At 37.9% G+C, this 16,497-nt stretch overlaps 1 protein-coding gene across 1 annotated transcript; it reads left to right on the top strand.

Moving 5' to 3' along the window:
• Positions 1–647: 647 nt before the first annotated feature.
• Positions 648–9,355, top strand: LOC121641050 (cortexin-3). Its single transcript, XM_041986912.1, has 2 exons — positions 648–939; positions 7,357–9,355. The coding sequence occupies exon 2, from the start codon at positions 7,433–7,435 to the stop codon at positions 7,682–7,684; it is 252 nt and encodes an 83-aa protein (XP_041842846.1). The 5' UTR covers positions 648–939; positions 7,357–7,432; the 3' UTR covers positions 7,685–9,355.
• Positions 9,356–16,497: the final 7,142 nt, after the last annotated feature.

Below are 16,497 nucleotides of genomic sequence, written 5' to 3'. Positions count from 1 at the left end.
GTGATCTAAGTCACAGAGTAGCCTGTATTATGAATTATATGACTATGCAGTCCTCGCTCACCTCCACTAGGTGGAGATGCAGCACAGCTGCTGGACATTGACAGCAGACCTGAGGACATTACGTAACCTCCGATTTCCCCAAACTATACAGACACTGACCCCTTCATGCATTGTCACGTCCTCTAAAATCTCTGAAGGAAGTTGTGCCTGTCAGGGCAAAACTGCGAAGGCTCCCCAATAGAACAGTCATGTTTTCTGCTTTTAATGTGCACCACTCAATTTAATCTCCAATATGTTGCTATACACAGCCAAATTCAGCAAGTGAAATTCAGTCAGCATGATTTTTATTCATTTTGTGCAACATATTTAGCTCTGTAAATATGGACCACTGTCATGTGAACATGTATTTAGGAAATATTCTAGAAAAAAACTATGAAATAACCTTTGACTCAAAGTATTTGTTAGAATATTACTTTAACTCTCATTTTGAATAGCCTCTATAAATATATGTTTTTAAAATATGTTTTGTCCGTCATATTTGTGATTCAGTCGTCAAAATACGGGAGCCACACCTTTATCTCATTCGCTTGCAGTATATATAGCCTACCTGGAGGATTGCTATGGCAACAGGTTGCCAGTAGCGACAGGGTACATCGGTGCCTGTGTGTCTGTGGATGAGCCGCGCGTCAGGACGGACAGGGGAGCAAACAACAGCCGAGTAACGAAGGGTGAGGTCTGCCGGGCTCAGTCAACATAGCCAGAAAAAAATACCCACTACGAGGCTTTTTTTCTGCCATGAAGTGAGGAGCTCTGCGGTCTGCAAGGACGCGTCTGTTTCGTTGTTTGTCTTGTTTCAGCGAAAAATACTGAACCTGTCGGATCCACCGGAATGGAGACCTGCCGCTGACCGAGACTCCCGAGCTCCCCTGATAACAACAGGTTAGTGTTTTTAGAATCGGTCACTTTCACCCACAGGTGATGCTCACACGACCACATTTAGATTCTGCTATGCGGGGAGGCTTTCTTTCTTCATTATTATTAATAATTTTTCAAGCTTTCGTATGATAGGTTCATTTTTGGTGCTGTAAAAGTGTACTGGGGCGAAAAAAAGACGCGATTTGGATGCGTTTTTTGATGCATCCACGTGCGCAGTGAGGACTTTAGCTGTGGCCAAGGAGAGCGGAATTTCTTAAAGATGGTTTATTGAAAGATGAGCAGTTTCAGATGTAGTAGAAGAAGCACTAAGATGTAGTTTGGTGAATTAACACTTTAGACTGAGGACGTTATTAAGGATTCTTGCGCTGAATCTGTGGGTGTGTCTACCTATTAACACAGCTGGATTACTGTAAATTCATCAGGAAAATAAATTAAACCACATAAGGACATTTATTGTTACCAGCGCCCTTTTGAGTGTACAGTCTACATTTATCACGCTTGTTAATCATCATAACTAACTTGTGTTTCCATCTCTTTAGATTAAACCTTTACTTAATATGTATGAAAGACTCTAAAGAGTGTCCTAATAACATGTGATGTTGCATTTATAAAAATTCAAACTTCAACTATGCAATTTCAACTGAAATCAGACCTGTGATGCATGTTTTATTTTTATGAATTTTGCTATTTCTTACAGTTTCCCTGGAACTGATATTAAATGGTGTGCATATGTTGGATTATAATACTCATAGATGAGGAGTATTTCTAATAATTTCCCACATCCAGAAGAGGGATTAGGAAAAATTACATAATAAAAAATATCAGATAGACTTTTCCATATTTGTACACCAGTCATTTATTACTGCTTTTGAGTGATTTTTGTGTCATTTTATAAGAAAGGACATAATATGCTATGATGCCTGTCATGAATCCTTTTTCTTTTCTTTTTTTAACGGGTCAGATTTATTGTCTGTGTCTTTTAAATTCTTATGTAGCCTCAATTGCAGAAAATGCACATTTATTAGCAACTTGCTCCCCTTTCTAAATTTAGCTCAGGATCTTTTTATGGATTTATACTCCTTCATCCCCACAAAACTGTCCCTGATGAGTCAAAATAACACGTGAACTTTCACTGCTTTTAAAAAAATCCTTACACACTGTAGTGTATTTGTCTTTGTCACCCTGAGGCTAATTCAGAGCTTCAGAAGTAATAATTTTTCCTGAAATGTAGCTGCTGATGAACAGAGTCAGATAATGTGACCTTTTGGGAAGTGCCTTCTTTTGAAATGAGAAGCCTGCTCTTGAGTTGTCACTGGGAGCTTAAACGTTTAGCGTAGCTCTCTGAAATGCTGTGAAGAAAAGCTGCTAACTCTGAGCGCTCATAGAGCTGCTGATGATATAAATATTAGGAGGCTTTGAAGTGCATTGCATAATCTTGCAACAAATAGCAGTGTAGCTTCTGGCCTGAAGTGTTAATACGCTGTAACCTAACTGTCATTGAAGGACAGGACGATGAGATTATGATTTGACAGTAAACACTGATGGAATACCAGTGGACAAAGAGAAAACAACCCTGTTCCTTATAATTTTTCTCAGCGAGGGCAATGAATCACTGCTGTGAAATATCATTTTTGAGTTTTAAGTGTGATGGATTACAGGCTGCTGATCAGCGAGGCAGGGCCGAAGGCTGCTCTCTCTGTTTGTGTCTCTCTTGTGAGATTTGGATAGATTTCTTTCCTCTTTTAAGGCAGAAAGAGACAGCTCTTCTGCTTTTTGTCACTTTGAGTCGTCTCATAACACATTCAGTATTTCTCCCAAGTGATTGTCAGTGTCTGAGATGGTTTTTTACGCTTACTGAGGTGTAACAGAAGGACACAATTCCAAATAGATTGGAGTTTGGGTTATGCAAACATTTCTCAGAGCCAATTGTTAATCTGGTTATAATTTCAAGCAGAGCAAAAGCTGCAGTTTTCCAGTCGGATTCCAGTTTTATTTTTGCTTTTATCTGTATTCCATTGTGCTCATCCAGAGTGTGCATTGCGACTTCACACTGCTGCTTTCCAGTTTAACTTCTTTCTGCTGCATGTAACACAGTAATACAGAGTAAATAATACCCGGTTCAAGATGTATGACAAGAGAGGGAAGCAGAACAATTAGGTTTCTTTCTGTTTGAACTCCTTATAACAACAGATAAATGGTGAGCTTCTGCTGCAAGCTAAAGTTACTTTATTTTAAGAAGCTACGAGACAAAAGATGCTGGAGACACCAACTGTTGCATCACTGAAGAAATGTCATTTTATAAGGACACAACAAGACATAAGCTAAAAAAAAAAGGAAAAAAAAGAAAAAAAAACGTGCTCTGTGTACTCAAAGCATAAAAGAACAACATCAGATATTTCAGTAATTTCATATACGTCAAAAACCATTTTATCTGCAGTGATTCTGTGCTGTGCAGCTCAGCTGGAGAAACAACATCAAACAGTCCCGCTAGCTGTTTTGAATTGATTAATTTACCCCAAACCCAGGTTTTAGAATAGACAAAATATCCACCCTCTCCTTTATATTCATTGTGCTACACCCCATGTTGTCAGGACAAATGAATCACACAGCTATAGGGCAGTAGGTGTTATTTGTTTTTTTATTCAACTTTATTTATTTATTTTTGCGCTTATATAACAGAATACTAACCAACCACCTGTAGAGCTCCGCTGTGTTAGATGTATTCAGGCAAGGTCAGAGTCTATCCTCTAAACTAGAGCAGCAGTGAGCATACAGCATCCTAAATTCACTTATTAAACACTTTTACCATGGTTACCCCATGCATATAAAAGATTAATATAGCCTCCGGGTATAAGAAATTAACTATATACGTATATATATTAGTGCTGGGCAACGATTAAAATTTTTAATCGCGATTAATTGCATGACATGCTGCGATTAATTGCGATTAATCGCATCGTTACGCTCAAAATGTCTCTTTCCTTTAAAAAATGGCCTACAGCTATAAAAAGAAAATGCAGTAAGTTTTGGTTTACAAACACGACATCAGGGGTCTCCAACCTGCAACTCTGGAGCTGCAAGTGTCTCTCTGGACCTTCCACAATGCCTCTAAATACGTGGCTAAAATATTTTTTTTAATCTATCTTTCTTGTCATTAGGTTGGAAACCATGGACTTTTTTTTCCTTTCTTTTACATCATTTTCCACAAATGTCTACATTCCTTAGCAGAAAGTCTGTCTATCCTCTTTTTATAAAGGTTTCATGTTTTCCTTTATTTTAAAACCTTAAAAATGGAAATAAATGTGGTTCTTCGAAAATAACAAACATCCTATGGTGGCTGATTAAAAATATATATTAACTTGCCTTTTTGAAAAGTCTCGTAACATTTGCGTCTGTAAAGTAGTTTCATTTAGCTGGCTGAGGGAAAAATGGCTTTTTGGATTGGAAAGGTTGCAGACCCCTGCACTAAACACATAAACAGGTTTAGTATTATTTTCAGGTAAAATATTTCTTCATATATATTTATAAAACCAAATATTTATGACAAAGAAGGATGAAATGTTCAGGATTTACTAACTAAAAGGTAAAAAGTCAGCAGGATGAATTTAAAGCTGTGAAGCTGTTTCCTTCTAAACACAGAAGGAACAATATGTGATGAATATCAACATCAGGTGAACAGACAGAAAGCAGGATGAGAATCTCACAGTTTCTAGATGGTGAGGAGAGAGAAATATTCACAATATGCACAATAACTTCCATCCATGCACCTTCAGTGTTTCATTATCCAGGTTTCTGGCCTATAATTTCTCTAAACTTTCATTTTCAGCCTCCACTACCGGGAGTTAAGGGGTTAACATCTCGTTCCGGGTGTAGCGTCAGGTCTGTAGATGTAACTATAAACATGTGTGGTATCCACAGAAAGTCCAGAATCTCAGCTACCAGCTCAGTAACACCATTTCTATCACCAACAAACACAGTTAAGACAACAAATTATTTAAAGAGTAGCTACACAAAGTCCAAAAAATGTGTAAACACAAATTATGTCTCCCCATGTCCACCCCAAGGCATGAACACGAACAAACGACTCCTCTACTGAAAGCTCACATCTCACAGATTCCACAGCTGGAAGTTTCATCTCGCTATGACCAAGATTCACCGAACCGGAGGCAGAAGAAGGCCCGATTTATGCTGCACGTTTGTAAAAGTCAGAAAGCATGTCTTACCTTTGCTGTCTTGCATAAATTAAAACCGCATTCATTAAAAAAAAATCATAATAAATAAGTTTCCCGTCCAAAAATTACGATGTTCTGTCCATCTGCATGTATTTTGACAAAGAGAAACAACGGTTCTTTTTTTCTTCTTGCTGTTCCAGACAGAAAACATCTCTTTATTTTAATAAACCCGCTCTCTCCCGATCACGTCAGACATACTGCTGCAGCAGGGAAGAGAGACATGGACGGCATGTTTCTGTCATCAAAGCCAGCGGCCAGCAAAAAAAAAAAAAAATTAACGTTAAGCGTTGCGTTAACGCGCGATTAACGCGTTAACGTGCCCAGCACTAATATATATATATATATATATATATATATATATATATATATATATATATATATATATATGTATATATATATATATACATGTGAGAGTGCTCTTGGTTTGGAGAAGCAAAAAGATGTACTGATGAGGGAGCCATAGGAGAAAAGCTAATTCTCTCCACCTAAAACAACTCACACCTCACATAAGTGTAGTACTTTGATACTGTTGACCTTTTTTCCCATGTCTTCATTTTGGCTTTAGATAAATTTTAAAATGAGCTTTTATGTTTTGTCAACACAAACCTTTTCTCCATAAAAGCCTGTAGAAAAATGGCAGTTTCTTGATATGTGAGCTCAACTGTGAGTTTATGGTTTTAATGACAATTTTTATGTCATCCTTAAAAGATACCATTTTTTTAAATGATGCTCTTGCTCAGAATAATACAGACCAGAAACCAGGATGTTCTTTTGGGTGTTGGGATTGGCACACTTAACCAGTGGAGTGATAGTTTCTATGGTACCTAGTCAAATTTACAGCACACTTATATTCCAGATATTCTCGGAGATTAAAGTAATTCTTGAGAAAGTTCTCTCTAGTTTCCCTTTTCTGGATGACCACTGCAGTTGGCTGCAGTTGCTCCAGTAAATGGAAACGTGCCTTATTTAAATTCCCTTTTTGCAGATGTTTTAAGATTTGCTTCACTGAATGGAAACCTGACTCAGCAGACACAGCAAAAAACATTAGATTTAGGGCATCTGAGGCTAAACCTATGACTTGTTCTCATTACCAATTTGCTTGGTCAGGAGGCTGTTCTGTAGGTTTATGAATTTAAAGGATCACTTTGGGACATACAGGCTGTCCCATGCTGGTAATGTTACAGTCATAGGACATGTTACCATGGCAATATGGATAATTATGCAAAACTTTATACAAAAAATGTACTTAATTTTCTATTTGATCTATTAATAAAGTAGTGGTGGTGCACAAGAAGCCAAAATAAAGACTAAAAATGGAAATATGACAAAAAAAGACATGAAAATAGACATGTGATGTCTATCCTCTTTCTTTCCATCCGACTTCCCTGTGTTATTCATTGATAATCCAGCATGATAGAATGAAGTTTTCCTGCTGCTTTTTCCTATTACTATTACCACTACTGAAGGAAAAATATTAGGTAATGAAGCCGGGCCCACATGAAGGCCTACATTAAACTTTCATTTTATCCATAGAATTGGCATGAAATAAGTCCGAACCAGTTGAGAATCCTTCACACGTCCTCACAGTTTTGTTTTGGGAGCCTGCATTGGCTTCCAGTTTATCTGCTCTGTAATCAGTCCTTCATCAGTTGGCTGTAAAACTATCGGTATTCATGTTCCATTCATATAACCTTGTCTGAGGAGAAATGCATTTTTCCCTATGCAGACCATGTGTCTAAAATAAATGTTTCCACTGAATTTAAATTGCTGCTGTATATTGACTGCAAATGAGAGTAATTCACAGAGGGCAGGGTTGAAAATTTCATAACATCAAGCTGTATAATGATGCCAGTGACATATCTACCTCCAGAGCAGCACACCCTCCAATAAATGTTGCATAACTAAAACTCCAGTGCCAGCTCCAACCCCCTGAGCTGCTGATACTCATGGCCAAAGAAGTCCTTTGAGACTTTGCTACTCACTGATCAGGCTTTGTGCCTGGAGTTCTGAAAATAGACTCATCCAGGAGCCACTTTTTTCTGTCCTGAGACGTTTTTCTCCCCATGTTGCTTCTATCTAAATAAACTGATAAAAATCTGAGAAGTTATTTCATTATATTTGTTTGCTGTTTCAGCTGTCAAACCCAGAGGACAAGATCTTTAATCCGTCTATTTGGATTTTCACACAGGTCTTATCCACTGAGCTCATCTTCCTTCCGAAATCTTTCAACAAACGAAAAAGAGCTGGAGCCGAGACGATCAAGCATGGATGTGCCCAGGATGGCCGAGGGCCTCTTCAGCAGCACGCTGTCCTCGTCGGGAGGTGGCCATCACGTGCCTTCCTACCTGACGCTGGAGCAGAAGGCCGCCTTTGTCTTTGTGCTGCTGCTCTTCATATTTCTGGCCCTGCTCATCGTGCGCTGCTTCCGCATCCTGCTAGACCCTTATCGCAGTATGCCGTCATCCAACTGGACAGATCACACTGAGAAAGACACGTTTGATTACCGCATTGTCTGAGAAAGCCCCCCAAGGGGGTGCATAAGTCAGAAATAAACATTAGATAAATTGACTGATTCGATTCTCATAGAGCACTTTGGCCCCAAGAACAAATGACTGCTGATTCGCCAGGAAAGTAAAGGCTTTCAGAAAAAGTCCTGAAAGTTTAGACTGAAAATAAATTTGACAGCGCATTGTTGTCCAAACTAAATCAACAGCTTCACCCTGCCAAAACCTGAAAAATTCTCAACTACAACTATAGTATAAAGATAACTGATCAAATAACACACTGACACGATGCACCAGAGCTGGTCCAGGTTCCCTCCCCACTTTCCCCTTCCATGAGTTCTTGTGTGGACTACCTCACTCCTCCTCCATCTCATGTCTAGATGTGATTTTTCTCGTCTCACACAGGGTCCAATATATCTTTCGAGAAACAAGCCAGATGGATTACAACAGTGTTTACATCTTATCACGTTTACTTACGTCCTAGGGTTTTTATTGATAATGTAGACAATCAGTGTTTAAAATAGGTAAAGTTAAAAAAAATAAATTTGCAGTGTATAGTTGAGGTTGTTGAGGTCTTTTGGTTTTTATAGTATTTTGTCTTAGTTTGTGGAAAGGTCCAAAAGACTTTGTGTGACATGATTCACGCGAAGAAGAGATTAATGCCTTATGTCTTTGTAAGATATGAAATGGTCTTAACTTTCTAGACAGGAAGGAAAGGCTGTGAGAAAGACTTGTTTGAGGGTCATAAAGCAGGTTTCTTAATCACAAAGAAGGAAATTGCAGTGGAAAAGCTCCCTTTAATGTTTAGGAACAGCTTGAACAGTCAGATGCCAGCAGTGAGTGACTTACTGTCCATGTATTCACCGTCTTCAGATGTCAACAAACAAAAGAAGAATAGAAAAAAAAGTTTACTGTGCAGTACTATGTGCCTAACCTGAAGAAAAAAATGTTGACATTAATGTTTTAGGAAAATGAGAGAAAATGGGTTCATAAATGTTTCTTTTGTGTATGTGTGCGTGTGTGTGTGTTTGAGGGTGTGCATTTGTATGTGGTCATTTGAAAGAAAAAACAATGAATTAAACAGCATTTTACTGCCTGCACTTGGTATATTGACAGTTGGTATGCCAAATCTGCAGAGTGTTGATGTGGGAAATGAAGCATTTTCACATCAAACCCTTTACAAACCGATGTTGTGGCTCTTTTGTTGGGCAACGTTTCAACTGTGCGCCTTATAGTGTAGATTGTTTACAGTACCGTAGATAGCAAAGACACGGAAACACTATCACAAGTGTCTTTGCTCTTCACAGATGTCATACATGTTAAAAATTAAAAAAAAAATTTACAACATATTAAAAAAAACCCAACAACATATGTTTTCTGATCTTGTCCCACCCAGGACGTGAACTGTGAGTCTTTTCGCGATATGTGATGTTCTTGTGATCTGCTGTGGCCTTTAACTGCATCATGTAGATGTTGCAATGTTGTGCTGAGGTGATGTCTTCTCTTTTTTCCCCCAGCATGTATGTTCTGCAGAATATCTTGTCCGTGCATGATAAATGGTGAAGTGCTTTAATCCTGATGTTGTAAAGCAGCTTTTTCCCGCATCTGTACTGGAGCCTTTTGTTTCGATCTGTTTTCCGCCTTGAGCCGCTGTTCTTTTGTAATAAAATGATCACAGTCCACAACTGCCTTTTTAATGTGTTTTATTTCAATAGGTTCATCCACCATGTAGCAAAAGTGGCAGGTGTTCAAGACAAATAAACAAAATGGGCAAGGAATCGTTCCCTCCAATCCTTCCTGACCTTTACAAGATGGCAGTATGTGCCGCAGGACCACGCATTCTTTTCCATTTTATCAGTGACTGGCAGTGGTAGCCGGCAGGTGTCTCGATTGGTTTCTGCAAACCCAGACACTTTGTCTGGCTAAAAATGCACACAAATACACACACACATGCACACAGTAGTCTCCAGGCTCCACACCCAGGGCTGCTCTTTGAGCCGAGACTCTCCAAAACTCCACGCAGAATTACAATCTTCTCTCTTACACGAATGCTGAATATGTTGATATGCAATAATCTACTGCAAACCTCCTTTAAAAGAACGTTATGTCTTACACTGAAGCAAGATGTGGATGGATCCACCGACAGTATGATTTTTTGCAAGTGAATGCATCTGTTGTGTTACTTAATAATTCTGCTGATATCACTCTTCCACTTGTTTTTTTATTTATTTATTTGAAGGGAGGGCAGAGGAACGGATACGGATCAGAATTTTAAATGAGAGCAGATCCAACAGAGGAGAAATATGCAGTCTGTGCTTCTTGGATTATTATGTAAGAGGTAAACTATGTCTTTGGTTTGTGTTTTTCAAAGTCAAACTAGTGATTTGGATGTCATCTATTGCCAATGAGTGCAAATATTAAACATTATACCTCCTCTATAGCACAATGCATACACCGGGATAAGGTCACAATAAGCAGATCAATGAACTCACACCTGCCTTAGCAGTTAAACACTAACAGATTTCAGTCCTTGTGGCATCTCTGTTTTCCCAAGAATAGTTTTCACTATCACCTCAGGGGTTTGAAATTATCTTTCCAAGGGATACCCAAAATAGAGGCTTATCATTAGGGAATGAAAGCTCTTGATTTCTGTCCCTAAAATCTCATTAACTTTTGCCAAACAAAGATTATGATCCAATCTAAACACACGCTTACACAGCCAGTGGGAGTGGTAGGATAGAACATGAGCCATTATGGATCAATAGCACAGTCATTCTTTATGCAACATGGCTCACATTAAAGAAAGCCACTAATAATTAAATTATTTTCATTCTCTCCTGTGCACGCTCAGATGCTTTACACCAAATTTATTCCCTCCCAAATGGCCCATTTCACTTTTTAGCCTCTAGTTAATTTAATGGTCTCTGAACAGGTTGGAAGGGATTGTTCCCCTGTGAATGTGAGTCGCTGTGCAAGATGACAGGGAGGAGTATTGATATTGCATAATTGATTTTGCTGTGATTCCTTTTCTTTTCAAGTGCAATGACTTTCCTGTCGCCTCTTTCACTAAGAGTGTGATGGTTCAAGGGACATTGGTAGCGACGAAAAGAAAATCCCTGCAGAATTTAACAAAGAGGGCCTAATGCTTGAAAATGTCAGACACATATAGATCTGCTTTACGCATGTGTGATTATACTGCTTGTTGTTTTACTCTTTAATGCTGTATCTATCATATTTGATACACAGTTTCTGAGACCTTTTGCATCACTTTATTGTAAAAACTTTGCTCAAAACCCATTTGTACACAATCTGATGCTTGTCTTCTGCCCCCTGGTGGAGACCTTTTGCACTACAATAATTATGAAATACCAAAACTGTTTTTTTTTATTTTGTTAAAGGGCCTAATAAATACTTAAGATTAAAAAAAAACAATAATAATATAAAAATTTCTACCCAGTTTTTTTTTTTTTTTTTTTTGACTCATGAGGAAGTGGTTTCGCAATCCAACTGTACAGCAGTGTGCAAAAGTCCTGAACTACCTTTCATTTAAATTAGCAGGTACACAGTAAATCGTTGCAGTGATTTATTAAAATGTGGAAACATAAATGGATATACACCAGAAAAGGCTCCATAACAACAAGTGTGCCTCCCATGTGAAATTTGAGTGTGACTGTGGACCCCTGCGGGATCAGATCCTGCTCCCTTACTCTATTTTTCCTGTCATCCTTGTAAGACTTTCCTCCTTGCTGGTCAGTATTCCCAAGGCTGAGTGAGTCTGTCCTTGTTTGATGCCGTGTAACCAGACGATCCAGTCATCAGCTTGCATTTGCACCTCTGAGCTCTGAAATGGCAGCAATTTCACTTTTAGAAGATTATTTCCAAAATTGTACAAGTTTGTTTTAAAGGTAAAAGTGTTCTTTCTCCATCTATTCCTTTTAAAATGATAGTTTCCCTGGGACTGATGAAGTATTTTTCATTTCATTCATTCATTAACAGGTTTTAGTAAAGATTGCCTCTTACATTAGAATCCAAAAAGGACAGACTGCACATTCTTTGTTAGATCACCTCTCATTTAAAATGCAATCTACTGAATTTAAACACAAAAATTAATATCAAATCATTCTATAATAGTTCAGATTTTTTTCTGCAGCATCATGAAAAGCACGTGACAAATTTAAATGATAGTTTTTCACACTTCAGGACATTACATGTCATGACAATGCATTTTACACAGTTTAAACATTTTTTTCCAAGTATTGAGTCTTTCAACTGTAAACACCAGCTCCAATCACGCTTACTTCATACAAATCCTCTGGAGGATTACCTGCTGTAGTCATAAAAGGTTCAGTCAGACATTTACTGGGGAGATGGCTGAGTGATCTCCAGGAGAAGCACTGATCAAATACTGTTGTAGTGCACACCAACAAGGTCCTGACCAGTTAAAGACGCCATTCTATTTATTTTTTGTAATCAAAGGCTGAGTATTTTTTAAATGCTTCACGTTTTTTTCAAGCATTTTTCTCCTACAGCATTCCAAATGGTTCTTTTAAACAAAACATTATGCATGTCTGGATTATTCCTTTTAGTCTAACATCATGGTTTGCTAAAATTAGTCCATTAGAATTAAATACAATGAATCAAAGAGGCTACAAACACTCATGAATGTCAGTCTCATGGTTGCTCTGAAAAGTCCAGGGCATCACTAAAGTCTTATTAATCATCACCTGGAAAGCATGACTACCAAAAGCTCATGCCAGTCTGGAGTTTGTGATAGACTGAAGACTGATGGTTATGCTCCTGGAAGGGCTAAAGACAAAAATTACAAGAGCTGAGTCATTGAGACTCCAGAGTTTATAGAAACTGCAGACACTGTCTCTATAAAGAGCAAGACTTAAAAATGCAATAAAATGCCTCGAGTTCATTGCAGTACTCTAAGACTCTTTGTAAGAGCCTAATAAAAACATATTAATAAAAACAACAATAAAAGAAAGCTGAATTCGTGGCTTTTCTTTTTTAGAAGTGAGTTCCTAAGATTGAGAGTATAGCCGATCTTCTCAGGCAGGTGCTTTCAAGCCTCAGGGTCCTGACTGATTAGGTATTGTCTTTCCTGGTTTCTCAAGGACAGCTTGAGGACTCCCACCAGGTGAATCCAGGGTATATATGACCACCCACACGGCCCTTGAAGCTCTAAAACACAGCAAGGACCTACAGCACATGATCAGCTGTTAAGGCTAAAACATGAGATCAGTGTAGAGAACTGGTTGTCTGTATGAGGAGGATAAAACAAGGGAGATAATATCTGTCTCCTGCATGTTGTTGGAAGTCTGGAGCTGCTCTGTCAGATTCATGTCAGCTGCAGTCTGCTTTAGTCCTCAAAGTACATCAGAGGGAGACAGCTGCTCAGGCACACACAGCACGTTGAATACCAGCACTGTCTCCCACTGAGACATTTTGTGCCTACATTTCAAGGGTTTTGCTCAAACAGAGCTTAGTGTACTAGTATTTTTCCAACACTGAGGCTAACTGTTGGCTGCTGTGAGTCATTTCTAGTGACCAGTTGTTTACAGAGCCAACTTGGAAAGCACATGCCTCACATAATATTTAATGCATGGAGAGATCATGGACTGCAAAGTGAAAATAAAAAGGGAATCTTTTCTTTTTTTTATAATACATCAGCTGTAGAATTTTTCCAGATTATTAAACACGCTTAAAGAATTCTTGCTTTCCTATTGTTTTTGCATTGACAAATAATTCTGCTTCAATAAAAAATGAGGACATTAAGCTGCACTAATTGAATCTGCTGCTGGTGTTAAGGCTGCATCCACACAGGAAAAATCTCATCTTAATTCAAACTCAGGCTGAAACTCCATCTTTGAATTTTATGTTTGTTTTTAATGTAGCTGTGATTATAAAAATATCATTGTACTGCGCTTTAATAAATTGTGGAGATTCATATAGACAGTTTAAATTTGATTCATTTTTTATGAAGCCCCTGATCACTATTTGTGCATGAAATAAGGAGAATTGAAATTCAGCAAATGAGTGCTGGACTTTTACAGATGAATGAACATTCAGCCTTACATTAAATCTCTTATCAAACAAGTTATTCTCATTAGGAGTATTGTCGCCGTGTACATGTACATGTACATGAGAGGAATTCTGTATTTGGTTATATAAGGAGCGGCTGAACAGGCAACAGCAAAGAGAAGTGTGACTCAGAAAACTAAAAAGTATCTAAGAAACATTTCTGATGCTTCAAGTACAAAGAAACTCAGGCATAAAAGGAATGACTAAAGTTAAAACATGATAGCAAGGACAAACTATCCTGAATACAATGTGAAGGAATGCAGGAGGATACTCAGTGTGTTCTGCACTTCATTTTTCTCTTTCCAAACCAAGAAAAACATGGTGAGGTACTGCAGTGTGACTTTCAAAACTTAATCAAATCATTTGATATTTTCAGATTTATTAGATTTCTGAAAGTGAAGAATGTCTAAAACTAGTTTTGCACATGAACCCCAAAACCATGGTCAAACATAATTCTTTGACATTGTCTGCAGTTGGCCATTAACACACGTATACAGAGCCATTTTCACACATGCACTACAGTCCTGTAATTTTCCACTGATGTCCCAGAGGTGTGACACATGAGAATGTAAATGTCAGCCACTTCACTTTGGATTTCTTACAGAGATATTTCAGCCAGCTTGTTATTACGTTACCATTATCTTTTTGGGTGTAATTAGAGCAGCTTTTTATATTTTTGTTAGCCCATCTGTATACAGTCTCTGCAAGAATATTGTGAATTCATTCAAACACATGTGGCGTTGACATCAGTGCAAAAAACAAAGAAAAATTCTCAACAAGCTGTAAACAAAACACCATCCGCACCATACTTTTACATCCTGCCTCTATTTGCATGTCTTGCCTTCTGAGTTCTCCGAAGACCCTTCGCTGCACCTCCTCCCATATTTTTGGCTGTGTGAGATCTTCTTCAGCACATAATCTTCCTCTTTGAAGTACAGAATATGTGAAAACAGCAGCTGTGGAAGGGTTCAGACCTAATTCTCTGCACATCCTCCTAAAAATCTATATTGTTTATGGGTGAAAATGGCTCCGAACAACATCAGATTGTCCCTGTGAGATTTGTTCTCGGTAAAGTACTGTGACAACCAAACCTTATAACATGAAATAGATATGTTGGGCTGCAGCACAAAATGATCAGACTTCATACTCAGTTTAGGCATTAAAAATTTATGATTTGAATTAGAATTATTATTTTTTTTTATCTAACTTTTGTTTTACCAGGCTGTCTTGTGGCCTGGCCAACTCGATCGTAATAACACAAACAAGAGGTTAAAGAGGACAATCTATTAAAAAAATCCAATATTAAACACATTAAAGCTATTAAAACAAAGACCATTTATCATGAAAATGCTTGGTTACATCTGCATGTTGTTTGGTTGTTCTTGGTCTCCTCAAAGGTCATTTTGGTTTTCAGCTTTATTTGCTTTTGTTACCTGCTTTGTACTCTTAGTCTGCACCCTGGTTTGTTTCAGCTAGAAATCAGCCTCTTATCACTTTGCTGGTGCATGAGCTGGCTAAAGGTGGTGACAAAAAGAAAAAGAAAGTTAATCTCTTGAAATGGAGAGAAATATGTTTATCTGGTTTGCGGAGGCATCGCTTTATAACAACCATGACCTGACAGAGCAATCAGGGTTGTGCCATTAGTCAAGAAGAAAAATGACCCACAATCATTTGCTGGTTGATGCAAAGCCTGCAATGAAACTTTTTCAGCAGATTTCTTTATTAAGCTGTGTAATACTTCCATGTTGTCTGTCTTTCAAACTGCCTCTTGCATTGCTAGATCTGAAGGGGACATCTGGTGTATGCGCCACTTTATAGGTAACTTAAATGGTGTGCAGACTGACTAATCAAAGCATCTTTTGTTGTGATCACAAGCAAATGATGCTGACCCGCTTGCTTTCCGCTCTCACCTCTCACCTGGATTCAGTTTTTTTTAAGTGCCACACGTGCCTTATATTAGTTATTACCTCCTCAGAATATATAGGTTTCATTAGTTATTTGTCACATCATTCTCTATTGTTTGTTGTTTTCTTGCTTCATTTTAACCTTTACACACCCTGTTTGGATTTACATACTTGCCTATTTTTGCGTTTTCAACAACATCCACCAATGTGACATATTTTGAAATTTATGTTTTACTTCAAGAAATGTTTTAGAAATAACTGTCTTGAGCATTTCAACAAGATAAATACATCTGTTTCTGTTTAGCATTTTTTAATTTAAAAACAATTATAAGTAATTCATATTACAGTCATAATTATGCACGCTAAAAGAACTGCATGCACTTTATCTGTGTAGCTGCAGGATGAAACTATTAAACAAAGGTTACAAGTTTAATTCCTGGAGAAGTATGTGTATAAACTGCTGTGCAATCTGTTGAGGTCTCCTTGAGCTCAACACAGAGTTCCTATCTTCTTTTTATAGGTCATCCTGGATAAGAGTGGGTGAAGTGCTCTTACAGTAATTGGTTGTCATTATCTTTTGTCGGAACAGTGCACTTCTACAGTGCCGTCTGAGAGCCCTCTTCACAAATCCTGCCAATAAATTACATAAACAAATAATACTAAAACACTGATTTACTAATAATTCAATTTATTATTGTTAAGTGACCTAAATTAAACAATAACAAATACATATAAAGAAAGTGAGTAGGTTCACATGAATCATTTGTGGTGTCAGTGGCCTTACTTTTTGGGTCTGTTGCTCCAGTTTTTAGCATAGCATGCAGTGAAAAATTC

The sequence above is a fragment of the Melanotaenia boesemani genome, chromosome 6, assembly GCF_017639745.1.
Source record: "Melanotaenia boesemani isolate fMelBoe1 chromosome 6, fMelBoe1.pri, whole genome shotgun sequence".
In the NCBI taxonomy this organism is placed as follows: Eukaryota; Metazoa; Chordata; class Actinopteri; order Atheriniformes; family Melanotaeniidae; genus Melanotaenia; species Melanotaenia boesemani.
This window is presented reverse-complemented; position numbering and strand designations above follow the sequence as displayed.